The sequence below is a fragment of the Stylophora pistillata genome, chromosome 5, assembly GCF_964205215.1.
Source record: "Stylophora pistillata chromosome 5, jaStyPist1.2, whole genome shotgun sequence".
In the NCBI taxonomy this organism is placed as follows: domain Eukaryota; kingdom Metazoa; phylum Cnidaria; class Anthozoa; order Scleractinia; family Pocilloporidae; genus Stylophora; species Stylophora pistillata.
In genome coordinates this window covers 23148135-23170509 of record NC_142523.1, presented here as the reverse complement: position 1 = coordinate 23170509, position 22375 = coordinate 23148135, and the positions used below count along the sequence as shown (strand labels likewise).

At 38.8% G+C, this 22375-nt stretch overlaps 2 protein-coding genes across 4 annotated transcripts; one reads left to right on the top strand and one right to left on the bottom strand.

The window, feature by feature from the left end:
* The first annotated feature begins 940 nt into the window (after positions 1-940).
* On the top strand, positions 941-7485 carry LOC148730886 (putative skeletal organic matrix protein 5). Of its 3 annotated transcripts, XM_088759596.1 has the most exons (8): positions 941-1080; positions 2565-2640; positions 3017-3092; positions 3342-3376; positions 4017-4215; positions 4395-4440; positions 5697-5829; positions 6722-7485. In XM_088759596.1, the coding sequence occupies exons 5-8, from the start codon at positions 4071-4073 to the stop codon at positions 7235-7237; spliced, it is 840 nt and encodes a 279-aa protein (XP_088615722.1). In that variant the 5' UTR covers positions 941-1080; positions 2565-2640; positions 3017-3092; positions 3342-3376; positions 4017-4070; the 3' UTR covers positions 7238-7485. The 3 variants fall into 3 exon arrangements, with proteins under 3 accessions (XP_088615722.1, XP_088615721.1, XP_088615720.1); XM_088759595.1 differs by lacking the exon at positions 3017-3092; XM_088759594.1 differs by lacking the exons at positions 941-1080; positions 2565-2640; positions 3017-3092 and having other exon boundaries at positions 3229-3376.
* Positions 7486-8177: 692 nt separating this feature from the next.
* Positions 8178-21847, bottom strand: LOC111345480 (NCK-interacting protein with SH3 domain). Its single transcript, XM_088759591.1, has 13 exons — positions 21579-21847; positions 19703-19821; positions 18562-18809; positions 17607-17730; positions 16863-16986; positions 14910-15083; positions 14132-14218; positions 13044-13182; positions 11869-11949; positions 11453-11572; positions 10555-10647; positions 9532-9704; positions 8178-8825 (listed from the first exon to the last, which is right to left on the bottom strand). The coding sequence occupies exons 1-13, from the start codon at positions 21747-21749 to the stop codon at positions 8640-8642; spliced, it is 1839 nt and encodes a 612-aa protein (XP_088615717.1). The 5' UTR covers positions 21750-21847; the 3' UTR covers positions 8178-8639.
* Between the last annotated feature and the right edge of the window lie 528 nt (positions 21848-22375).

The window sequence follows — 22375 nt, the reverse complement described above, 5'->3', positions numbered from 1 at the left end:
CAATTCACCACCCACGAATGGAAGTGCGAGGACATTGCGAGAAACTATTTAAAGCTAAGTTTCAAGTAATTTCTAGACCGATGTTAGAAATTATTTCGAAAAATAAAAAATGTAGCTTTTAATGAACTTTTACATAAAACAATCAAGTAATTAAAGCTGCAACTTTTGAAATTTAGTTAGCAATTTTTTGGATTTTTTGGCAATTTCTTAGCAACTTTCGGAATTACGCGATCCATTCTAGTGAGCAAGCTTCCAGCATTTTACCGGCATAATCAAAATATGCCCACCCCTCTTTCCCCCTGAAAAAAAGACTTCATCATTAAAGATGACATACCTGTATTTAGCAGTGTACAGCAGGATTTGTAACTTTTTGTTTAATTTGAAACTGATAACAACTCATTCTACAGATGTAGCAGCCTCTTAGCCGTTCATTGAAAAGTAATTCCTGTCTGTTTGTTGTGACATTTCTACCCTGTTTTTCAAACATAGAGAGATTCAATCAAGACTAAAACGAAAGAAAAGTCTATTTCCAATCTTCTGTTTATGGATCATTCCTTAGCTTGTCATATTTAAGCTCTTAATTTCTTTCTCGCCATCGATTAAAGCAAGAATGACATCATTCGTCGAATCACCATCACCACAGAATTGATGGAATCTTTATCGCTCTCATCATTACTATTGTTTTCACTTCTGCTTTAAAAGTTTTCGTAACATATTAAAGACCCACATAAAGACTGGTCTCGTACCCAGTCCTTCCACCGGCTTAGCTTTAAAATTACTGTTACACGATAGGATCTGGGTACAAGACTATTTAAAGACAACACCGGCAAGGGAAGAAGAAGAAGAAGAAGAAGAAGAAGAAGAAGAAGAAGAAGAAGAAGAAGATGAAGAAGAAGAAGAAGAAGAAGAAGAAGAAGAAGAAGATGAAGAAGAAGAAGAAGAAGAAGAAGAAGAAGACGAAGAAGAAGAAGAAGAAGAAGAAGAAGAAGAAGAAGAAGAAGAAGAAGAAGAAGAAGAAGAAGAAGAAGAAAAGCCGTCAATGAAAGAAACAGGAGGAAATTTGAAATCAAGGCCCGACAAGTAAGCAGTATTTGTGTCGAAAACCCACTGGGTAATGATCTTCCGAAACGTCCTCTGTCCCTGAAGGATGCATCAATGTTGAGAATCAGTGTTTCCGCATTGCTGTTTGGTTGAAGTGCGGATTACAATGCTCTTCTCTCGCTAGAAAACTATTACGGCAAATATAATAATGATCAATGGTAGCAAAACTTCAGTTCATCGTTTTAATGCGACAACGCTGTTTTGTATGGTCAGAGAATGACCACACTCGTTGATATTGCCTGATGAGTGTGGTCATTCTCTGACCATACGAAACAGCGTTGTCGCATTAAAACGATGAACTGAAGTTTTGCCACCATTGATCATTATTACTATTATTACTGCTCCTCTCAGAGTTGAGCGCTCTATAGATTTATTCTACTCAAGTTCACGAATTATTATATAAATATATATATATCTTATTAGACGTTTTAATGTGTAGTATAGCTGAGTATTTTTACGAGTTGTGCCGTATTTTGACGAGCCCGTAGGGCGAGTCGAAATAAAAATAACGAGTAAAAATACTCAGCGATACTACACAACAAAACGTCTAATAAGTTATTTATTATCCAACACGCCAAACTGTTATTTCAGTGTGGGCGAATTTCGCGGATGTTTATTTACGGGGAGTGCGTAACAGAAGTATGCGAAGCGGAACGGAATTGGCGCGTTGTTGTGCTGCTGTTTCTATTTTCTTCATTAAATGAAGAAATGTTCTGGTCGTCAAGCTGTTTTTCTTCGTTCGATTCATCTAATGAACTTGGATCTATATTTGCCAGCCATTCTGACTCTTCGTCGTCGGAAATATGATTCAAATTGTCCGCCATTTGTTTTTTTTTTTTTCGTAACTACAATCCAATTCTTCGCTTGCGCGATGTGAGAAAACCTGTTTAACCGGTAATTCAATAGACGAGTACAAATACCGCGTGATACTTGTACTCGTCTATGGCGTTATTTGTATTCGTCTAGGTGTAGTTGGATAATAAATATATATATATATATATATATGAGTATCTGATTATTACGTACAATGAACAACAAAATGGTCAAAAAATGTGTTTTCACGTTGTTAGTGGCAAGGGAGGAGGACTTGCATGTACAATATCAAAGACGAATGTAAAGAATTCTGCTTGTTATGTTTAGTAGAAGATTGTTGACCAATTAGAAGGGAGAGGTGTGCCAACTGTCGTATAAGAGAAATTAAAAATATTAAATTGAGCTTGTGAGTATTGTTTCTATGATCTATAGCAAAAAACAAAGTAATGACTCGGATAGAAAGAAATATTGCTGTTTGTTTTGAAGTTTTACAAATTGGCCACTATCAGTTTTTTTCTTAATTATTGCACAAGTCAAATCAGCCATGTTTAACTTAAGAAAAAACTGTATTGCAACATTGTTGGAGGAAGGGGGATTTTAGTAACTTATTAGAGATTAATTTAAAGCATTTTCTCTACCTTGTTGAATAGAGGATTGTCGAGCAATTACTGAGTGGAGGCATGCCAAGTGTTATTGGAAGGAAATTAGGAAAAGTAAACCTACTTTGTGAGTATTCTGCCTATGATCTATTGTCAATAACAAAGTAATGACTCTGATTAAATAAATTATTACTGTTTGTTTTGAAGTTTTAATTTTAGCCATTATGATAAATTTTCTCGTTGTACGTCGATCTTGTGAGTACTGTACATCTGATCTATTATCAAAAACAATGTAATTACTCTAATAGAAAGAAATATTACCATTTGTTTTGAAGTTTCACAAATTGGCCATTATGAAAATTTTTATAATTGTACGAGTCAAGATCAGCCATGTTTTAGCTTAACAAAAAAAAAATTGTATTGCAACATTGTTGGAGGAAGGAGGGGGGTTTTATCAACTTATTAGAGATTAATTAAAACATTTTCTCTACCTTGTTGAAAAGAGAATTGTCGAGAAATTATTAAGTGGAGGCATGCCAAGTGTTATTGGAAGGAAATTAGGAAAAGTAAACCTGATTTGTGAGTATTGTACGTATGATCTATTGTCAAGAACAAAGTGATGACTTTGATAGATATATTATTACTGTTTGTTTTGAAGTTTTAAAATTAGCCATCATGACAACTTTTTCATTGCATATGTCAAAATCAGTCATGTTTTTAACTTACATTCGTACGAATAGCGTGCTCGTGTCACTCCTATCTCGTAGACTTATGGTGGAGTTGTATTTAAGATACATCAGGTGTTGGCACTTTCGTATTTTTTTGCAGACCACTACTAAAACTGGGCAAGATAACTTCTTTAGGTAAGGGATGTCTTTGTTTTTTGAATAACATTACGTGTTCAGTGCAATGTCTCAAATTTCGGAGGCCGTACTTACCCATCTTTATCCTAACTTTTAGCAAGTCTAAATAAGATGCTAGATTTCCGCTTCTCAAAGCGTTTTGAAAGTATGGCCTAAACCTTTATGGAATTAAAGGGCTGAGAGAGAAGTTACGAACTAAGTACATAGATCGAAGAAATGTCGATGGTGCACCGGATAAATATTCCGTGCAAGTTGAGTCATTGTGGAGTTATATAGAAACCTTCGTGGGGATTTTGTGCAGAAAAAAATTGCTGTAAGAATGATTCTTATATGTAATCTGCTCGTCTGATCAACGTAGCTTGGCCAAGAAAAAAAAACTAATAAAAACGTTTTTAGAAAAATAGAATCTGATTCCCGTTTAGAACGCAGGAAAGTTTGCCTTTTGTTGCACCAGCTTTGTCCTGTTGTAAATTTAGAGAGTCACTTCAAAGAGTTCCTGGGAAGTTGTTAACCCAAACCGTGAACAAGTAAGGATGGATATCTGCTCTTCAGAAATCAACTTTGGACAAAGTCTTTACTTTGTCCACTACTAAACGGATTAGCCAGTTAGGAACATTAGGGTTTGCCATTGCCTCCTTAGATATTATCGAGACTCACTGAAATCAGGAGTACTCAAGACAGTGAAAGGGCAGAGATGAAATACTGTGCGCTCATCTTCCTGGTTTTTCTCGCCATTGGCGCTGACGCTGTTAAGAGAAATAAACTTTGCAGAAAAATATTGAAGAAGTTGTCACATCTTGAGGACTTGATCAAGAAGAAACAGGACTGCTGTACACCGGGTACGGTTTAGAATGATCATTTCTGTCGTTTCAACGTTAACCGCTACATCACACCTTTGTTACTATGACGGTTCTGATTTTTGGTTGGACTAAAATTCATCGTTAACATTGTTTGGAATTTCTGCTGTATTCACTTATAAATGATTGCCTAATATTAATAGCTGTTCTCATCTCTTCAGAACCAACGCCCTCAAGTTCTTGCAAAGAAATATACGAAAAGGACTGGTAGGCCGATCAATTATTAAATTTGTGGGGCGGGGGAGGATGGCTAAAGCATACAAAATACTTGTGCACCTATGAAGAATAATGTCAGTTGATAATTTCTTCATTTCTTCTCCTTGGCAAGTAAGGTTAAATTTCAAATGGCTCTGCAGCTTAGGCACCAGTAAATTTTAATCACGGCAGAGAGAGAGAGAGAGGGAGGGGGGCGGGACTTTGGTTGTGTAACAACAAAAATTTACCTGAACCCCCCTCAGGCTCTATAGTTATCTAATGACTGTCTCTCAACAGCAGTCGATGTTAAAAAGCCGCCCCCCGTATACTCTGATAACGACAACTGATCTCTTCTTGATTCCCCGTAAAAGCGTATGTCCCCTGCCCAAAATCTTATGACCTACCCCCTCCCCGTCCTCCCTCAGGCACCACTCCAGCCGATAAATGACAATTGGTCCCAAGGAGGTAAGATAGAAAAAAAAAATAAAAGATTAAATCTTGTAGAATCCCGGTGAGTTTATTTTCATCCACGGATTTATGATTTTGCTTCTTTTGATAAACAGTACCAGAATTTGTGTGAGTGATTCAATATTTTAAACTCTTCTGGATAAGGCGGTATCGTAATAACTTTCTTGACTCTTCAGCATAGGATTGCGCCGAAAAAAACATACGCAAAATTTGACCGTAAAGGAATTTATTCAAGTTTAGAGTGTCATAGCACTTCCCTTTTTCAAATGAATTTAAATTTTCAAATGGTTTGCCCCTAAAAAAGAATGATAAAAAATTATCATATTGGAATCCCAGGGAAGTTTGTTGTTATCTAGGGGTCTGAAGTTTTGTTTCTTTTGTTAACTGATACCAGGAATGGTAGTGAGTGATTCAACAGAAAATGAACCTGGTTGGATTGGATGGTTTTGTTCTCTGATAACGAGGATCTGAGCTCCTGTTTAGTTGCACATCAAGTGCATATTTTGAACAACTTAATATCTATGTAACAAATCTTCACTCGTCTTCATCCAAATAACCTTGATTTTGTTTTTCTCTGTAGTACTCTCATGGACAGTAAGAGCGCTAAACGAAGACTTCTCCACAGCTTTTCCTTACGATATGTCACGCAGTGCTGCTTCTTTCTTTTGGCGTTGTGTGACATTTCAAATAACTATTTCGTTGGATAAACCTCGTTCCCAGGGCCTTTTCCCTTGAAAGGCACTGGGAACAAGGTTGGTGTAGGATTCAACGCTTATTTTACACTGATGCTCTCTTATTAGTACCAGCCCAAACAAGGCATATAACCTAAAGCTCGGAAATGAATATCTGCCTGTGTACTGTTCCATGAATGGAGAACTTGGAGACTGCGGTGGTGGGGGATGGACTCTGGTCATGAAGATTGACGGTGCAAAGGTATTTCCAAAGTGTTTCAGGTTTCATAACTCTACTAACTCATGGGGCCGTAGGTTTTCAAGTTTATTGAATGAAAACTTTGGCTCTCTTCTCATTTCTCTCAATCCTTTTCTTCTTTCACATTGTCTCCTTGAGTCAGTTACTGCACTACTAGTATCACATTAAGCGATCCTAGATATACCGCAGTTACTCAAAATGCTTTCCTAATCTCCGTACCTAAAAGATATATATATATATATATATATCGTTGTACTTTAAACGGTTATTTCTCTAACAAAGATGTCCTCAAGCTAGGGCTCAGCCTTTTTAGACTTTGAGACGTATGTAATTCTTAAATGTAACGCACATGGCGATTGAGTCTTCAAAGTAACTGACAAGAGACCATCATAAGAAAGAAGAATATCCTGAAGTGCCAATAAGAGCTCATAGTAAAAACAAAGTAAAAAGCAAATTTTCCAAAGTGCAGGAAAATTCGAAGGACTACTTCCCAGTTGGCCTTAGAACGCCGTTCGATTGAGTGTCGTAAAACCAAAACCAAAGCAATTGTAATGGCCAGTTTAAAGAGAGGAAAGTTCCTGAAGAGCCAATGAGAACTCAAAGTAGAAACAACAAACTGCCTAAAGAGCGGGAAAACACGAGTGACGAGGTCATGTACGGTGTTAGTTTTAGATTTAATTGGTCGAGAGGGGCACGAGTTTTCTGGACCAATCACATGGCGAAGTAAAGCAAAACCAGTGGAATTCCGGATTGCTTTCGACCCTCAATTGAAAAATGCTCTAGAATAGTATCTGACTGGTTAGGAGATTGGGTCGAGTTTGATGGAACATTCATAAAACAGAGTGAAGCATCGCATTACTTTCGATACTAACTGGAAAATTTCCTTATCCCGCAGCACAACTTCAATTACAAATCAAGCGCGTGGTCTTCCAGGTCTTCAGTCTCTCCTGAAAATGGAGACACCGGGCTGGACCACTTAGAGACCCTGTTACCAACTTACTGGAGCACGTCCTTTACCAAAATCTGTCTCGGCATGAAGGTCAATGGCGTAACCAGGTTCTTGCGAGTGAATCAGAAAGCAGCCTCACTGCATGCTCTCATCGCTGATGGTCAATACCGTGCTACCTCGCTGGGTCGTGATGCATGGAAGAGATTGGTTGGTCCCGCTGCCTCCCTCCAGCCAAACTGCAATCGAGAAGGATTCAATACGCAGGGGAGCAGTAAATCTAATGCTAGGATACGAATTGGCATCATCGCCAACGAACAAAATGAGTGCCATTCCCCTGATTCCAGTATCGGATTTGGTGGATGGGCACCGGCTGCCGAGGTTCCATGCGGAAACGTAGCTAGGTATGGCGGGGACAACGGAGACCAAACTATTAAGGCCTTCGGATACATCTTTGTTCAGTGAAGACGCTGAACTGCATGGTCTGCTCAAGGTTAAGGATTATTGGTTAATCTGCATGCACCATTGAGCAATGATCATGTTTTAATTTCAGTGGAGGGGATTTTTCATGCGGGTTTTTGCTTTTGCTGTTAAATGAAGGGAAAATAAAAGTGGATCAATGAATCAAAATCACGTTTCGGTAGATGTGTTTGAATGGCACAATCGAAAATGTGTTGTTCATGAAAGTTCGACTAATAAAAATGTTTGCCAAATTCTTGAGAAATTTGCTTAAATCGAGACTAGAAATCAACTGCCTCCCGAAGAAAACATTTCAAACTAACCCACGAGACGCTGTAGCTTAGCAACACACTTTTCCTTCCACCAACCGTCTTAATGAACCAAACGACCTGGAAGATAATCACCGTCACAGAGGTATTTTGGCAAGTCGACTAGTCTCCCTCGTGCGAGTTGTGAGATCGTCTGCAGACGAGATTTAGTCGGAGACTGGTGGATGATCTGTAGATTGTGAACGTGGGATGGTCGCCTTCACATTATCAACTGCAAATTTTCTCTTGATCAATCTTCGCTATCGATTTTGATTCGAATTACTACAAGTGGGACTGCCGAGTGAGTTAGTTTCGACCTGGTATCGGGATTTATACAAAAGGAAACTACGAGTGAAACTGAGGGTCCAGTCATAATTTTTCCCCGGGGATGGGACGGTTATAAAGATTTTGGGGATCACACGGTTTTCAAGGGGAAGGGGGGGAATCAGTCGTGGCTAACAGGGTATAGAGGGGGAGTCATAGAAAATTCAGTGCCATGAATGGGGATCATAGTACTACAGAGCCTTAGAGGAGTTCACGTAAAAGTTACGGTGAAACCAGCAAAATCCTCTGGCTCTCCCCTCCCCCATTCCCTCGTCGGTGATAAACAATGACTGCTCCCTAGGAAAAGCGTCAACTACAGTCCAACAGATTTCTTACAATTCCCAAAGCTACATTTCTTTTTTAAAAGTGATAGCGTCTCTTCAAAATAATTTCATTAAGTATATAACATCTTTTTGTGTAAGGAGTGAATCTCTGTTAATAGGCTCCAAGTTATAATTTAAAGTCATTGCAGCAAAAATACTTAAAACAGTTGAAGAAGCTTAAATTCATTTTTAAAGGACCCTTTGGGTGGTTGTTGCAAGGCCAACACCAAAATGATCATATCGACCAATCAAAGCAAAGGAAAATATCTCAAGGAACCAATCAGAACTCAAAATAAAGGTACACCCGGGAAAATGCGAGAAGTCAAGACGTCATCAATTCCAGATTTGTATCTGATTGGTTGAGAGTGTAACCTGAGTTGTCTGGACCAATCAGAGAGCAAAGAAAAACAAAACCAAAGCTATCCCGGATTACTTCCGACGCCCAACTGAAAATTAGAAATATTTCGAGGAGTGTTTGAGTATTTCTTGGGCAATAAGTCTGTCTTGTTCGCTTTCTTTCTCTTCTTCCTTGCTGATTCTCGTCAGACAAGTGAAGAGTTCACTGGCCTGATGTTTGTGTTCACTGTAGTTTGAATTCAACAGGATTTGATGTAGTAATGATATGTACTCCGTTCTCATCTAAAGGAAAAAAAGCAATTCGTCTCAGTTAGGAAACTCATCTCTACTATCTAAGATAAAATGAATGGAGGGGGGAAGGATTTAAAGAAACTGTAGTGCTGCGTCGGTGGAGTTATTACAGGCTACTTTTATTGACCCAGTTTTATCAACCCAGTTGATGACGTGAATTAACCAATGTACAGAGTTCCTATAGCTGACTTTTCGTGCGTCAGCCCTTCATCTTTTGCTTTAACGAAGGGCTAACGCTAAAAACGTCGGCTTTAGGAACCCGCTACGGTGGCATGGTATTTGGTAGTTATCAATTAAGTTGATAATACCATGTTATTTACTTTTCAACGTCTTTTAGCATGGTGGGATTGCCAAAAACATCATAAAAAAAAGTCGTTTATAATCGGCAAAATCTTAATAATAAGAAAAAAGTTGAACATCTTCTTGATTATGAACAAACAAACCGTGATGTCCCTTCTTCTGAAACAACAGCTATTTGCTCTCTCATCTTCCGTTAAATTTTAAACGAAGAATTTTACCGTATTGGATCTAGGGTTTAACAATTGGGGAAAATCCCTTACGGTTTATCAATGGATATTCCCCAGTGTTGACTGGGGAATATTCGGCCATGCAATGCGTCTAGACCAGACCCGTGCGAACAAAATTATTTGATGGATTATAAAAAGTATAGAAAAAAAAAGCTGCTTTGATAACCGACCCCTGCCCCGGGAGAAAGATCCGTCAGCTGTCGTAGAACAATCTCTATCAGGATTTTCATATCTGAGGTGTAAAAAAACTCAGAAGTGTCTTGAGATGAAAAGATGTCTGTAACAAACTTGAGCACTGCATCAGGAGAACTTCGAGGATATTGAAACAAGGCAGTGGGATCCTCTGTAAAATAAGAACAAAAATCATTCATGATATCATATTTTGGTATCCAGTCGTTTCTTACCCACGGACGTTTCGCACTCAGTCAATTCGTTCCCAAATTTAGACGATTTGCGGTGAATCAAACACTAACGCAAATGAGGATAAAAAAGAAATAATAATAATAATCACCAACTCAAGGAGCTCTTGACTGTTAGACAATTTCTCCTTGTCGGAATCATAGGAAATTTATAGAGAACAGTGTAGACAATGAGGATACTAACGTAAGGGGTAAAATCAGCCCCGTAATGTTTTTTTTTTTTTACAAATCATCGGGATCGTACTTTTGAGAAGACCATAAAATTATTGTAAGACGTTTCTTTCAACTGCTTAATTAAGTAAAGGTCATTATTTGTCGCCCTGCGCGAGGGGGGGAGGGGGAGCGGCAATTTAATGGCAGTCCATTCTTTATAGTTCCCCCTCTATACTCTGTTGGTGACGACTGATGCCCCCTCTATTCCCCCTTAAAACCATGTGGTCCTTCCCAAAGTACTTTTTTCCACTCCCCCCCCCCCCGCATAAATGTGACTGGTCGCTTAATGTATGCTTTGTTATAAATCTATTACGGACACAATGAACACAATTCAGATTGCAAAGAGGTTTCCTTGTACCAACGAACTACACAAAGAACATTTTAGGAAGTCTGAGTAGGGTGTGTATGTTGTTAGGGTTGTCTTGGTGTACGATGAAACCACACACACACTCATACCCCTCATCAACCCCCCCCCCCCGGGCCAAAACGCTCGAAAACAATTGAGAGATGCATCAGAAGATAAACAAGACTAATTGCACATTGTTGTTATCTCTGACCAACCTTCTCTGTTGATAAGTAACATGATCTTCTCACTCAGTGTTTTGGCAGTGCTGCGAGATGCTAAGACTCTCATTACGATGTTACTCGGGAAATCTGTAAGTAAGAGAGATAAATTGTAGTAAGTTCCACCCCAGAAAATCATTGGAATGTTCAAAACCGTGTTCAAGTCGGCCCCGCTTTAGAGAGTTATCAACAGAAAACTACTCCTTGCGACATAAATATATTGTTATATCTACAGTTGAAGCGGTTAAGGGAAGCACATAGAGAATATTGTATGGCTGCGAGGAGAAACGAAATTTCTCTTGGAGTGTTAAAAATTCTTTTACTCGTTTGCGAAATAATTCTCAACACAAGAGAAATTTGACATCTCCAAGCGGCCTGTAATATTCTATTTATTATGGAAACACCGATCAAAAAGCAAACGATTTCACTTTCGCTGCGAAAGCCGCGATTTATTTTGTAACAATTGTAACAGTGTTATTTTTTCGTGTGAAGATAAACTAAGATAACATGTTATTTTCTCGTGTGAAGATATCGCATTTTAGCGCAAAAGCTCACCTGTTATTAAATTGGTGTTTTAATAATACCTCTTGCTAACCGACTTTAAGGTCCGCAGGGTAAGTTACGAACCGCATTAACGGCCCAAGCGCGGAGGCCTTAAATCCAGGCGGAGAAAAACAATATTCCGTAACATTGAGCTTTGTTTAATAGTAAGATTTTTATTATATTTCTATGTTAAAAAAAAAAAAAAACCGAGGGGGGGGGGGGGGGAAAGCGGCCCACTGAAGTGTCCTGACATAGCGCGCGTACCAACTGAGTTATGGGGGGGGGGGGCATGCCCCTTTCCATCCCTCCTCCCCTAGGGTTTTACTGTTTATATAATAGAAAATCTCTTTACCTACAAAGTGTTGGTTGAATGCGAGTATAAGGGGCACAAAAGTCTCCGCTAACTCTTCAGCATCTTCAGCGCTTTCAATGCCATCAATAAGGAACTGCACAAATGAATCATTTACTTGGTCTGTTGATCACAGAGACAAAAACAGTTTTACATGCAGGTTAGACTGTGCAACCATTATACAAACGACCTATTCAAGATACCAACATAAACAACGAACCGAACAGTTTTCACAATATTGACAATGAAACTCCTCACTTGACTTTGATACATGTAGCGAGTACTCAGAAATTCGCTCAGCATCATCAACAAGAGCCCTTCTCACGACTATACTCTCTCAGCCGTACGATCAAACAACACAATCAATAGAAAAAAAACAAAACAAAAAACAAAAACAAAAAAATGGGGAAGAGACTCACCATAAACGGTAAATGGAACAGATTCTCCAGTTGAAAAAATCATGGTCATTAATACTGCACAGTACCGCTGCATTGAAGCACCTGAAATATTCATATCATATGCTTGCTATCCCATTTTATCAAATCAAATTAGGCCGGCTTATTAATTTGAAGCCTAAATCTAAAGACTACAGTCACCGATTTATATTCTCACCACTGAAGTATAATTAATTAAAAAATCAAACCTCCGTGTCTGCTCTTTGTCTAGTTGATAAAAGGCTGATAGTCTCTAAAGAAACTGTTTGGGGCTGCATCGGTGGTGGTAACGAAATAATTTGGATATATCAACAAAGTTGAAATGGTAAATTGGCCACCGTAACGATTACAAAAGCTGACGTTTCGAGCGTTAGCCCTTCGTCGGAGCGAAGGTTGCCTGCCTGATGGTCCGTTGCCTGCCTGGTGGTCAGCCGGTCAGTTGGTGCGTCTATCTGTCTGTCTGTCTTATGACCGTCAGACTGTCCGACTGTCTGTCTGTCTGTCCGAATATCTATTTGCTTGCTTGTTGGTAGATCAGTTTGTAAGCCTGTCTATATGACTGACTGAACGACTGTCTGTCTGAACGATTGTCTGAATGACGTTCTGACCGTCTGATTGTCTGTTTGCTTGCCTGTTGGTGGGTCAGTTGGTATGTCTGACTATCTGGTTGTCTGTTCGAATGACTGTCTGATCGTCTAATTGTCTGTTTGGCTGCCTGTTAGTGGGTCAGTTGGTTACTCTGCCTGTCTGTCTGATGACCGTCTGACTGCCTGTCTGCCTGATTATTGGTAGGTCAGTTGGTGAGTCTGTATGTCTTACTGTCTAACCATCAGTCTAACTATCTGCCTGCTACCTGCATACTTGTATCTTTGGATCTCACTGACTGTCTGCTTTCATATTTGTGTCTAGGCCTGTCTGTCTACCTGTATTCCAGAGCTAATCAGTCTATATTCCAATGTCTACGTGTCTTTCAATTTGTCTGTGCATCTGTGTTTATCTCTCTATGTACGTGTATCCTTCCCTTTTTTTTGTCATTTATTTCTTTGAACATTAAATCTTTCATAGGTAAAAATCTTTTTGGGAGTACTTTAAAAATATGCCTATTTTAATATAGTCTTTTCTGAAATCAATCACACATGTACAACTCAGACTTTATTTACCCTCTTTCCTGTTCATAATCTCTATCGCCAGTTCTGTAGGCAAGACAGAACACAGAAGTTGGGAGAGAATTTCCTTCTCCAAGCCACACATACAACCAAAAATCTCAATTAACTTTTGGCGCAGTGATTGTCTCTCTTCCTTAAAATTAAGAACAAATTTACCACATGAGCTTTGAACTCTCTGGTACAAGTTACATTCAACCCTGTATATCAAAGATCGACATAGTAACTCTCCTAAATATCAGCTGGATATTTATCATAAAGGTAGTTCTGAGAATTTGGTGTTTAAATGGCCGGTCATTATTTACTGCTGGGAAGGGGGAGAAGGATCATCAAAGGATTCTTTTTTGAGGGAGTACCATGGTTTTCAGGGAGAACACAGGGTATCAGTCCTTGCTAACAGAATATAAAGGGGAGGGGACCATAAAAAATTGACCGCTGATGAGGAGGGATCATTAGAATTTTTCAGAGCCTTGGGGGGAGGGGAGAGGAGGGTAAAATTTATTGTGACAAAACCAAAGTCCCCCTAACACCCTCTCCCCAGGGTGATAACTTTCGGTAATGACTCATCTCTAAGTCAACAATAAGACAGTTTTTTTTACATCTTGTAATGACCCTGAAACAAAAAAATCTGAGTTCCCATGAGGAATTAAACCTGAGATCTTTGAGTTGTGACCTCTGTTCTACAGCTAGAGAGAACTCTATGGTAAGCTAAATACCTCCTAAGATTTTGTTAGACTACTATGTGGACTTAACCAGTGTGAGAGCAAAGTGTCTTACCCTGGGACACTACACAAGGAGCCAAACCGAGGCCTGTAAAAGTTTTGAAAATGATACAATAAAACTATCTGCTAAAGAAACAAAAAGGATTGGTTTGGGTGCCAGAACCTGCTCTCCTCTGCTCTAAATTTTGATTTTAAAACATGGCTTTGGGCCCAATAAGTTATCAGGTCTTTTGAGAAATGGACCCCAGGTCTCAAACCCAAAAACAAAAAGAAAGAAAAATTTGGAGAAGCTTGGACAGTCAAGGGCTTTCTAACTTCTGAATATTATAAAATGTACTTTGCATTACATGAATACATAATTACCATTTGGAAGTAGACAACAAGCATGTTGACATAATCATAATCATCAAGCTTGAGTACAGTTCGACAGACTGCGGGATCAGCATCCAGCTACAAAAACAATACAAATTCACCTGACTTTTTCATTCCCTTAAGGTCCTGTTTGAGACAAGTGAAGTAATCAGTCATAATTCCATGTTCTGAATTTCGTTTTTTCTTTTGTTTCTTTCCCTTGGCATTTTACCCAATGATTTCTTGTGCTGATGCTTAGTCACATGACTTTAAACAAACCTAACTGAGCATAAGCTGCATGAAAAACATGGTGTCTAGCCTCTGTTGACTGTTCCTACTTTAGGAACTGAATAGTTTTACTACATAACAAACTATTCTATCAATGTATTAGGGCATGAAAATGTCAAAAAAATTAAGAGAGCTCTGCATGACATGTACAGACTTTTACACAGATGAATCTTGATATGCCGATAATAACAATTACTGGTAACTTTTTACACCCTAACATCAGTATGCATATTCTCCATACTGTTTCCATGGATTTCGTATGGTACTGACTAAGAGAATTGGCAGACAATCGAGAGCCTCTTTCATCAGCGATCATTTCTGTTAGTTATTCTCACGACCTTAATGTTTTAATTCCGAGAAGATACTGTCAGGAGAAATTCGATGGCAGTTACTCTTAAACAAAGGGGCTACCAAAACCATTTGTACACCTCCTAACCTCTTTAGCGTTCAAGAGTTGAATGATTCAAGACACCTTATGTTATATAAATGTAACTTGACTGACCAAAATACTGAGCAGGTTTTTCAGGAGTTTGCTAAGTATCCCTTCATCATCATGGACAGCCCAGCTTCTTTGCTGCGAGTCTTCCTTGTGTTCAGTCAGCTCATTAAGAATTGCAATTAGTTGCTGGCCATCATGAGATTGAAGGAGTGCCTCTTCATCTTCACTGCGAGACTCCTGGTCAAGCCAAACAAGTGAATGAAATCAATTATTTCAAATATATGCTGTTGCTTCATATCAAGTTTAACCTTGGTTAAATGTAGGAAATTGTATGAACATAAATGAGAAGATCTCAATGGGGTTGACCATTGATGTGAAATGAAAAAAAAAAAGTTAGCAATCAGCCTAACCAAGATTGAAACATTTTAACCATTAATTGTAACAAAAGTTAACCCTAAAAGTTTTTCCTTCCTACCATTTGTAATTTTTGTGTCATTTTGGGTTAGCCATAACCATTAAATAGCCAAAATTTCAACCAAATAGCTGTAAAAGCCATCAACCCATTGAGACCTTCAAATTGATTTATGACTAACCCTTTCCCTCCCAGATCTCATGAGTAATTCTCCTAACTATCTGCCATATGATTCTTATGATGTTGGTTTGGCGAATTTGGTATTGGATCAACTAATAATTCCCTAAATGATATTTATCTTTAATCTCTTCACTTGTTCACTTGATCTTGCCTTTATATCGTAAGGAGAAATTCTGTCATGGTTACTCATGACAGTTTAAGGGTTGAATGGACAATCAAAAAAAGAGTGTTTTGAAAGTTTTCTTAATTTTATAAGCCAAGACCCTTCAAATCAAGACAAGAAGCCATAAATCACAAAATGCAATAGCATTTGTTTATCATATTCTGAAGAAAATCCAGCATGTAAATTAGGAGTAAACTCTCACTGCTTTCCTGAAGAAATGAAGGGTGAGCTCATTATTAACCCATTAATGGCCGCAGCTTTTGTGGAAAACTGTGTTTTGAAGCTAGTCGAGCAGATTTCAGGTCTGTTGTGGTTTTAAAAGCTCAAACTTACCAAAAACCCCTTGACAGCTCGTACACTCGACGGCCTTTTGATCCAAATACAAAATGGCGGCCTGAAAATCTCGGGCACGCGCAGAAAGCAAAATTTGGAGATAGTTTTTGGGTTGAAAAGTAATTCCCCACTTACGACTTTTACTTTTCTCTCTTTCTCCTGCCCTTTTTTTCCCCTCTCCTTGCCTGAAGTTTCTCCTCACTTGCTGGAAATTTAGTAGGCTTCATTTTGGTGTAGAGATTTTTCAAAAACTACTCATTATTTTCAAACCACATGCTCAGAAAGGTAGGTGGGTGATGAAACAAGATTTTCGTCCAGATTTTCAGGTCAAAGTTACATGGTTTTTTTGGCTATTTCTCCAATCTCCTTCACTCAATTGCGCTCATTCTGGTATCGTTTGTAAGATATTTTCAACCACTTCAAGTATGTGCTCAAAGTCGTGCTCCAGGGTTAAAGTGATGATGTCACAAGGTGTAGAAAGGGTGTGGGTCCCCTTGGGCGCAATTACGGGCGCACTGGACGTCAATAGGTTAATATATCTTTCTATACTAACAGGACTTGACAGTAACTTTTTAACTTACTAGCCATATGGCTAGTGACAACTTAGATGCTACAACAATTTCAGTTTGTTTACTAGCCAAACTGGATAGTGGAAAGCCAAAACCACTTGCCATAATGGAATTTCTACTAGTCTGTGGCTGGTTGGCTACCTTTAGTGTTGAGTCTTCCCTAATCTTGCAACCCGGGCAAAAATATCCATTACTTGGACATCCTTACATTTCTAGGATTATTCTTGCAATTCACTTGTTCATGGCAATGAATATTGACATGTATGGTGCTTCTTCAAATAAATGCCAACTAGTGTCCGAACTAATATTTAATATTTAATAATTAGCCAATCTGAGCCACAACCTTTCATTTTACTGACCTTCTGATGTGCAAGATCTTGAATCAGTTGTGCCATAACATCTGAGGTTGATGGTACAGAGTAATGGATGTGTGATAAGACTGTATTGACAGCCGTGCAAGACTTGTCATAACTCAATCCAGTGCTGTGAACAGAGATTAATGAAAGTACACCCCATTAAATACATTCATTGATTGATTGCATCCTGGGAAAGGAACAATGTTTTCCAACTCCACCCAATAGTGCCAACTGGTGCTGAAGACCAAGGCAGGCAGAAACGATGAAGAATTCAGAAATCATTCACTGCTCATCTCCTCTAACTATATTTATAACATAACCAAAGTAAAGCGCACGCTCTGATTGGTCAATTTAGCATCCCCCATTTGCCCATGGGTGTACACTGCTGACGTGAGCAAATGCAAAGACTATTTTTCCATGCGCGCTTGTTCTTTCTGGTCAAGTAAAATCTGTTAAATAAAAGGGAACTCTTTAGCTACAATTTATCAATGTTATGAAACAAATGGTAAACACCACAGCGTACACTATTGAGTTATAGATGCACTTGGGAGGTTTGCTAAGCACTCAAGAAGCTAGAGTCGCTCTCGTCTATTGCCTCGAGCGACTCTTACGCTTCTTTCGTGCTTAGCAACCTCTCACGTACATCCATTACTCAATAGTGTACGCTGTGGTGTTTACCATTTGTTAAAGATCAGTTTTGTGTACTGCCCCTAGAAACAGTAGTAAAGCCTTCTTTTGTTCTCTCACTTCATTCTCAGGAGTTCTAACAGCTCTGCAGCAATTCCAGGTCGTATCTTGACAGGCTCAAGGTCAGTTCTTTGAGGGACAGCTGGAGCTGGAGTAGATTCCCTTGATTTTGTAGTCACTTGGTCTAGAAATACATGATATATATAAGATACAACAAAATCTTAGTAAATTAATTAGTTTAATTACCAGTATGTGCATAACATACAGACATACATACATAATACATACATACGTTAATTGACCACTCCCAATGGGGGCTTTTCAGGCCCAATTCCCACCCAGCAACCACCCCTGGGGAGGACATATAGAAAGGTAGCATATTTTTCTCACTTGTTTTAAGACCTTGAGTGTTGGTCTGGCTGGGACTCGAACCCTCGACCCCCCGCAGAACAGTCCAGCGGCCTATCCATTGAGCTAACTTGGAGGCGGTTCATAATAACATATTCTTTTTTCCAATTTGAAATAGGAATATCCCCCTTAACTTTTTTACCCCTAAGGGTCACCACCATTCAATTTCTCCTAACAACAAACAAGAAATAATCATGAATTAAAAGAGCTCTTGATTGTTAAACAAATTCTCCTTGTCAGCACCTTGCAAAATCTCTAGAGAACAGTATGGAGAATATGCATATTGATGTAAAGGTGTAAAAGATCAAAGAGATAAGTGATATTGCCAAGTTGACATCAGGGCTCTACACCAACTTTTCAACTAACTAGCCAAGTGGCAAGTGACAACTTAAACGTTACAACAATTTCAGTTTGTTTACTAGCCAAACTGGTTGGTGGAAATCCAAAACCACTACAAGCCAAAACTGAATTTCTATTAGCCTGTGGCTAGTTGGTTACTGATAGTGTCCAGCCCCGTTGACATGCTGTTAAATTCTCCGAAGGTATTGTGCAAAAATGTATAACAAACAGACAGAAGAATTTATAGTTTGATCAAAAATCTCCAAACTTTTCACTGCAGAATCCTGTGTTGAAGCAGAAGTGGTTGGAACTGCAGAATCCTGTGTTGACGCAGAAGTGGTTGGAACTGCAGGAGCTGGTCTCCTTTTTGTCGATTCCTTCTTTTTTCCATCCTTATCCTTCTTTTTCTCATCCTTATCCTTTTCAGGTGGGCGTGTTGGAGCGGGGCGCCGTGGCTGTATTGGTTGATTAGCCTCAACTTCTAAATTAATTCGATTTCGGTGCTCAAGTAATTTTCTACAAAAAGGGTACAATTGTTTCAATTAGTTCACACTTTTTTCCACAAATTCTGGTTCAGCTAATGTACCTATTTAGTAAGCCGCAAAATATTCATTTTATTGGGTTTCAGCAAAATATTTAGCAACAAACCTTTTAAGGCAGCTAGTACATCAGCTGACCATGTTTGTGGCTGAGAACTCATCCAAAAAATGAATATTTTGCATTCAAAGGCAATTATGATTTCATTTCATATTCCACAACTAATTTTTCACATTACATATTCTGTAGACCATTTTTGAACTTTCTGGATTTGACAAAACAAGTTTGTTGTTCTTCTATTCCAAACAACTTAAAGGTGAAAAAGTGAAAATCTTGAGCTCATTTTTATCCACTAGCTTTGTTCCTCTTTGAAAGGGATAATTGGAGGACACTATCAACGTAACGTTTTTTTTCGTGTAAATTATCAACAAATAACAACACGATTTCTCATAAAATTTGGTGTAAACAAGCACTGTCTTGTAAATTATTCAAAGACTTAATCTCAAGGGTGCAGAGAGACACTGTGCTGGTTGAGTATCTCTTGTCCAAGAGCATAACACGATAACCAAGCAGGTTTTAAACCCAGACCTGTCCACCAAGAGTCCTGTGCACCAACTATTGTACATGCTAGTGACTCCAGGGTTGTAGCTAAGATATTACGCTGCTGGGTGAAATTTCAAGTGAGGAGGGTCAGAGTTGGTGAATAATTGTAAGTACTCGTAGTGCTTTAATACCAAGTGATAGTCGGTCAAAAATCCAGCATGCAATTGCCCCTTTTTCATCTGGCGAATTTTGTTAGCAGCCAGTACTTAGCAACAACCCTGTGAATCCCTCTGGACATCTTAAAATACCTAATATTTTTCCGTTCTCACCTTAAATTAGCTCTTTGCTCATGAGTATAAACACCTCCACAATTTGCAGCTTGTAAATGGATGGCTTCTATAGCTCTATCTACTGACTCTAATACTGCTTGTGTTTCACCTGGGTCAGTCTTAAGACAGCAGAAAATATAAATGTGCTAATTGTGTGCTCTTCAAGGCCATATCCAGGGGTTTCATTAAGGACCAGGCACCGCCGGCAAATTAACCGGTTGTGAGGACGGTTTTGTCCACCTGATTTGACCACCTGATTTGACGGTCTGGAGGAAAGTTTATCTTATAGAGAAGTTCAGTTCAAAGAGTTTTGCCCGCCTGTGAAAACTAGTTACCCTCCTGCAGAAAACATTAATGAAGCCCCTGCATATCAAAACAATTTTGACTATGGAGGCAATGTCTCAAGGTTCTTCTCTGGAGCCTCTTTATCTCTCCTGCTCTCAGTACTAAAGGGGGTCCTGATCTTATTTTATACATGAATTCAAGAGAGATTCATGCATCACATATATTTTAAGAAGCACGACTTCAGGCCTCACAAATTTTAAAGTGTAAAACTCCCAATCTCATCACCTTTCCTTTCTGTAAAATTCATGCCACATATGTTCATTTCAGGCTTAATCATGCACCGCATATTAAAAACTGTTTGCCACCTTCTTCTTAATGAAGAAGGCGTTGAGCTTTTCCATTCATTCTTAACCGTTTCACTCCCAAGATCTCTTCAGTAACTCTCTCAACTGTCTGCCAAATGATTCTCTTGATGTTAGTTTGGAGAATTTGGTATCGGATCAATTGGTAATCCCATAATTGATATTTTTCTTTATTCTCATCTCTTATCTGCATGATATTGTATAAATACTGTCACTCACAGGAGTTTAAGTGTTAAAAACCTGTAGGGAACTGTACCCCTCTCAAGCAGAAAGCTTGTGACAATCAAATATGATAAAGAATAAACCAATAAATGAAATGCTTGTCACGGAGCTTTGTGCGTTTTGAATTCATAATAATACATGCTGCGCCTCCAAAACAGTTACAGGCTGCGAGTCACTGAAGAAAGACTAAAGCCAGAGGTAAGGATGTTTCAACCTTTTTGTTTTAACCATATCATAACTAGTTTACTGTTTATGTAATTATGTATAAAAAATAACTACAAAGCAGGATTAATGAAATTTCGAGCAATCGAGCACATATGCATGTTAACAAGAAAGTGAGCATGCAAGCAGTTGCAAAAATTTTGCAAGCATGAGCAGGTGAGCACCCATGTAAATTTTGCAAGCAATTCGAGCAAAGGCTAAATTTTGAGGGCACTTTTAAATTGAATAGGACCATTCGATACACCTAATAGTGCAATCCAAACTATCTGCCAAGCACTCCATCTAAGGGACAACATAGTCTCTTTCTTTGGTATGATTGTTTTATTCTCCAGTTGAGAAAGTCCTGAAAAGAGCTGTATTACACTGAGCTAACTGGTCTTTCAAAAACCTACGTGGAAGCCACCGTTGTCATCAACGCCTTGGTTCTCTAAACATCAATCACTGATGACAATCTTTAACAGGACTTCTCCTCTTTACTCGTGGAAATTTGCAAGCGAATGTTCTCTTTAGATACTGATGCATGCGTGAGTCAAATCAGTAAGCCGTAGGTTAATGTACTTTCCTGATTTCAAGGCCTTCATTAACAACTCATCTAGCAAGAGAGCATTGTAAAGTACAAGGAAAAAATATTTACTTCGTCTAAACAAAAATTAGCTCAGCCTATCGACATTTCGCCGGCAAATAAATTCTGCGTGAAGGCTGGGAAACTCTACCATCTACGATACTAAATAGGCACCCTTAAATTCAAATAGATCACTAAAACATACTCTAATTATTTTTCTCACCGTTTCGACAGGCTGCAAGTAGCAAGCAGGAACGAGTCCGACAGAACTATCATGTGCGCGCATTCGCCACCAGTTTGCATCATGTTGTTCAATAAATTCAAATATATCTCCAGCACGGATGGGGAGGACCCCCTTCTCCCTGCTCACCAAATGGTATATAGACCTGTACATGACATAACTTATAAATGGCTTAAATTAAAAACGAAAACTCATTTTGATCTGAAATACAGCGCACAGCCGCCATTTTGAAATGTTTTGAAAAAGTCACGTTACCATTGATTACGTGAGTTGAATGAGAGAAAAATTTCTCATGGGTGGGGTAGGTAAGTAATTGATGCTACAAAGCGGAGACCACACAGGTGGAAAATGCTTTCGTATACACTGATTGTATAGCACAGAAGTGATTGAGAGGACTTTCTCCTCCAGGCAACCGAAAAGATGTCTCTTGTCTATAGTTAGTTTTTTTTTTGAAACAAGGCCAGAATACATCACTAGGAACTACATTTCCTAATCTGCAATAAGAGCATGGGTTACCCAAGGTCCCAAGAGACAAGGCCTACGGTTTTCATCGTTATCTGAGAAGACTAGAAAGCCTAAACATTTGTAGATGTCTCAATAAAGGCAGCACATTCTCCTCAGTTATTTCAAGACCCTGAGTGTTGATCGGTGAAAGGCACAAACTCTCAGCAATACCATGCTATGCAACCTGAGTTAATCCAGCAGTGGTAAGGAGGCTATTGAAATTTTTTTCTTTGTACTGACTGCTGTAGCTGAAGGATCCCAACATAGCTAAAACA

What these genes read in the sequence shown, in the direction of transcription:
- LOC148730886 (XM_088759595.1), top strand. Translation starts at nt 4,071, where the DNA reads ATGAAATACTGTGCGCTCATCTTCCTGGTTTTTCTCGCCATTGGCGCT. An exon ending in GAAATATACGAAAAGGACTG is followed by an intron (nt 4,441 to 5,696) that starts GTAGGCCGATCA and finishes CTCTCTTATTAG; the next exon opens with TACCAGCCCAAACAAGGCAT. An exon ending in TGAAGATTGACGGTGCAAAG is followed by an intron (nt 5,830 to 6,721) that starts GTATTTCCAAAG and finishes CTTATCCCGCAG; the next exon opens with CACAACTTCAATTACAAATC.
- LOC111345480 (XM_088759591.1), bottom strand. Translation starts at nt 21,749, where the DNA reads ATGTACAGGTCTATATACCATTTGGTGAGCAGGGAGAAGGGGGTCCTC. An exon ending in ACAGGATTCTGCAGTGAAAA is followed by an intron (nt 17,731 to 18,561) that starts GTTTGGAGATTT and finishes ATGTATTTCTAG; the next exon opens with ACCAAGTGACTACAAAATCA. An exon ending in TGTTCCATTTACCGTTTATG is followed by an intron (nt 11,573 to 11,868) that starts GTGAGTCTCTTC and finishes TGTGATCAACAG; the next exon opens with ACCAAGTAAATGATTCATTT.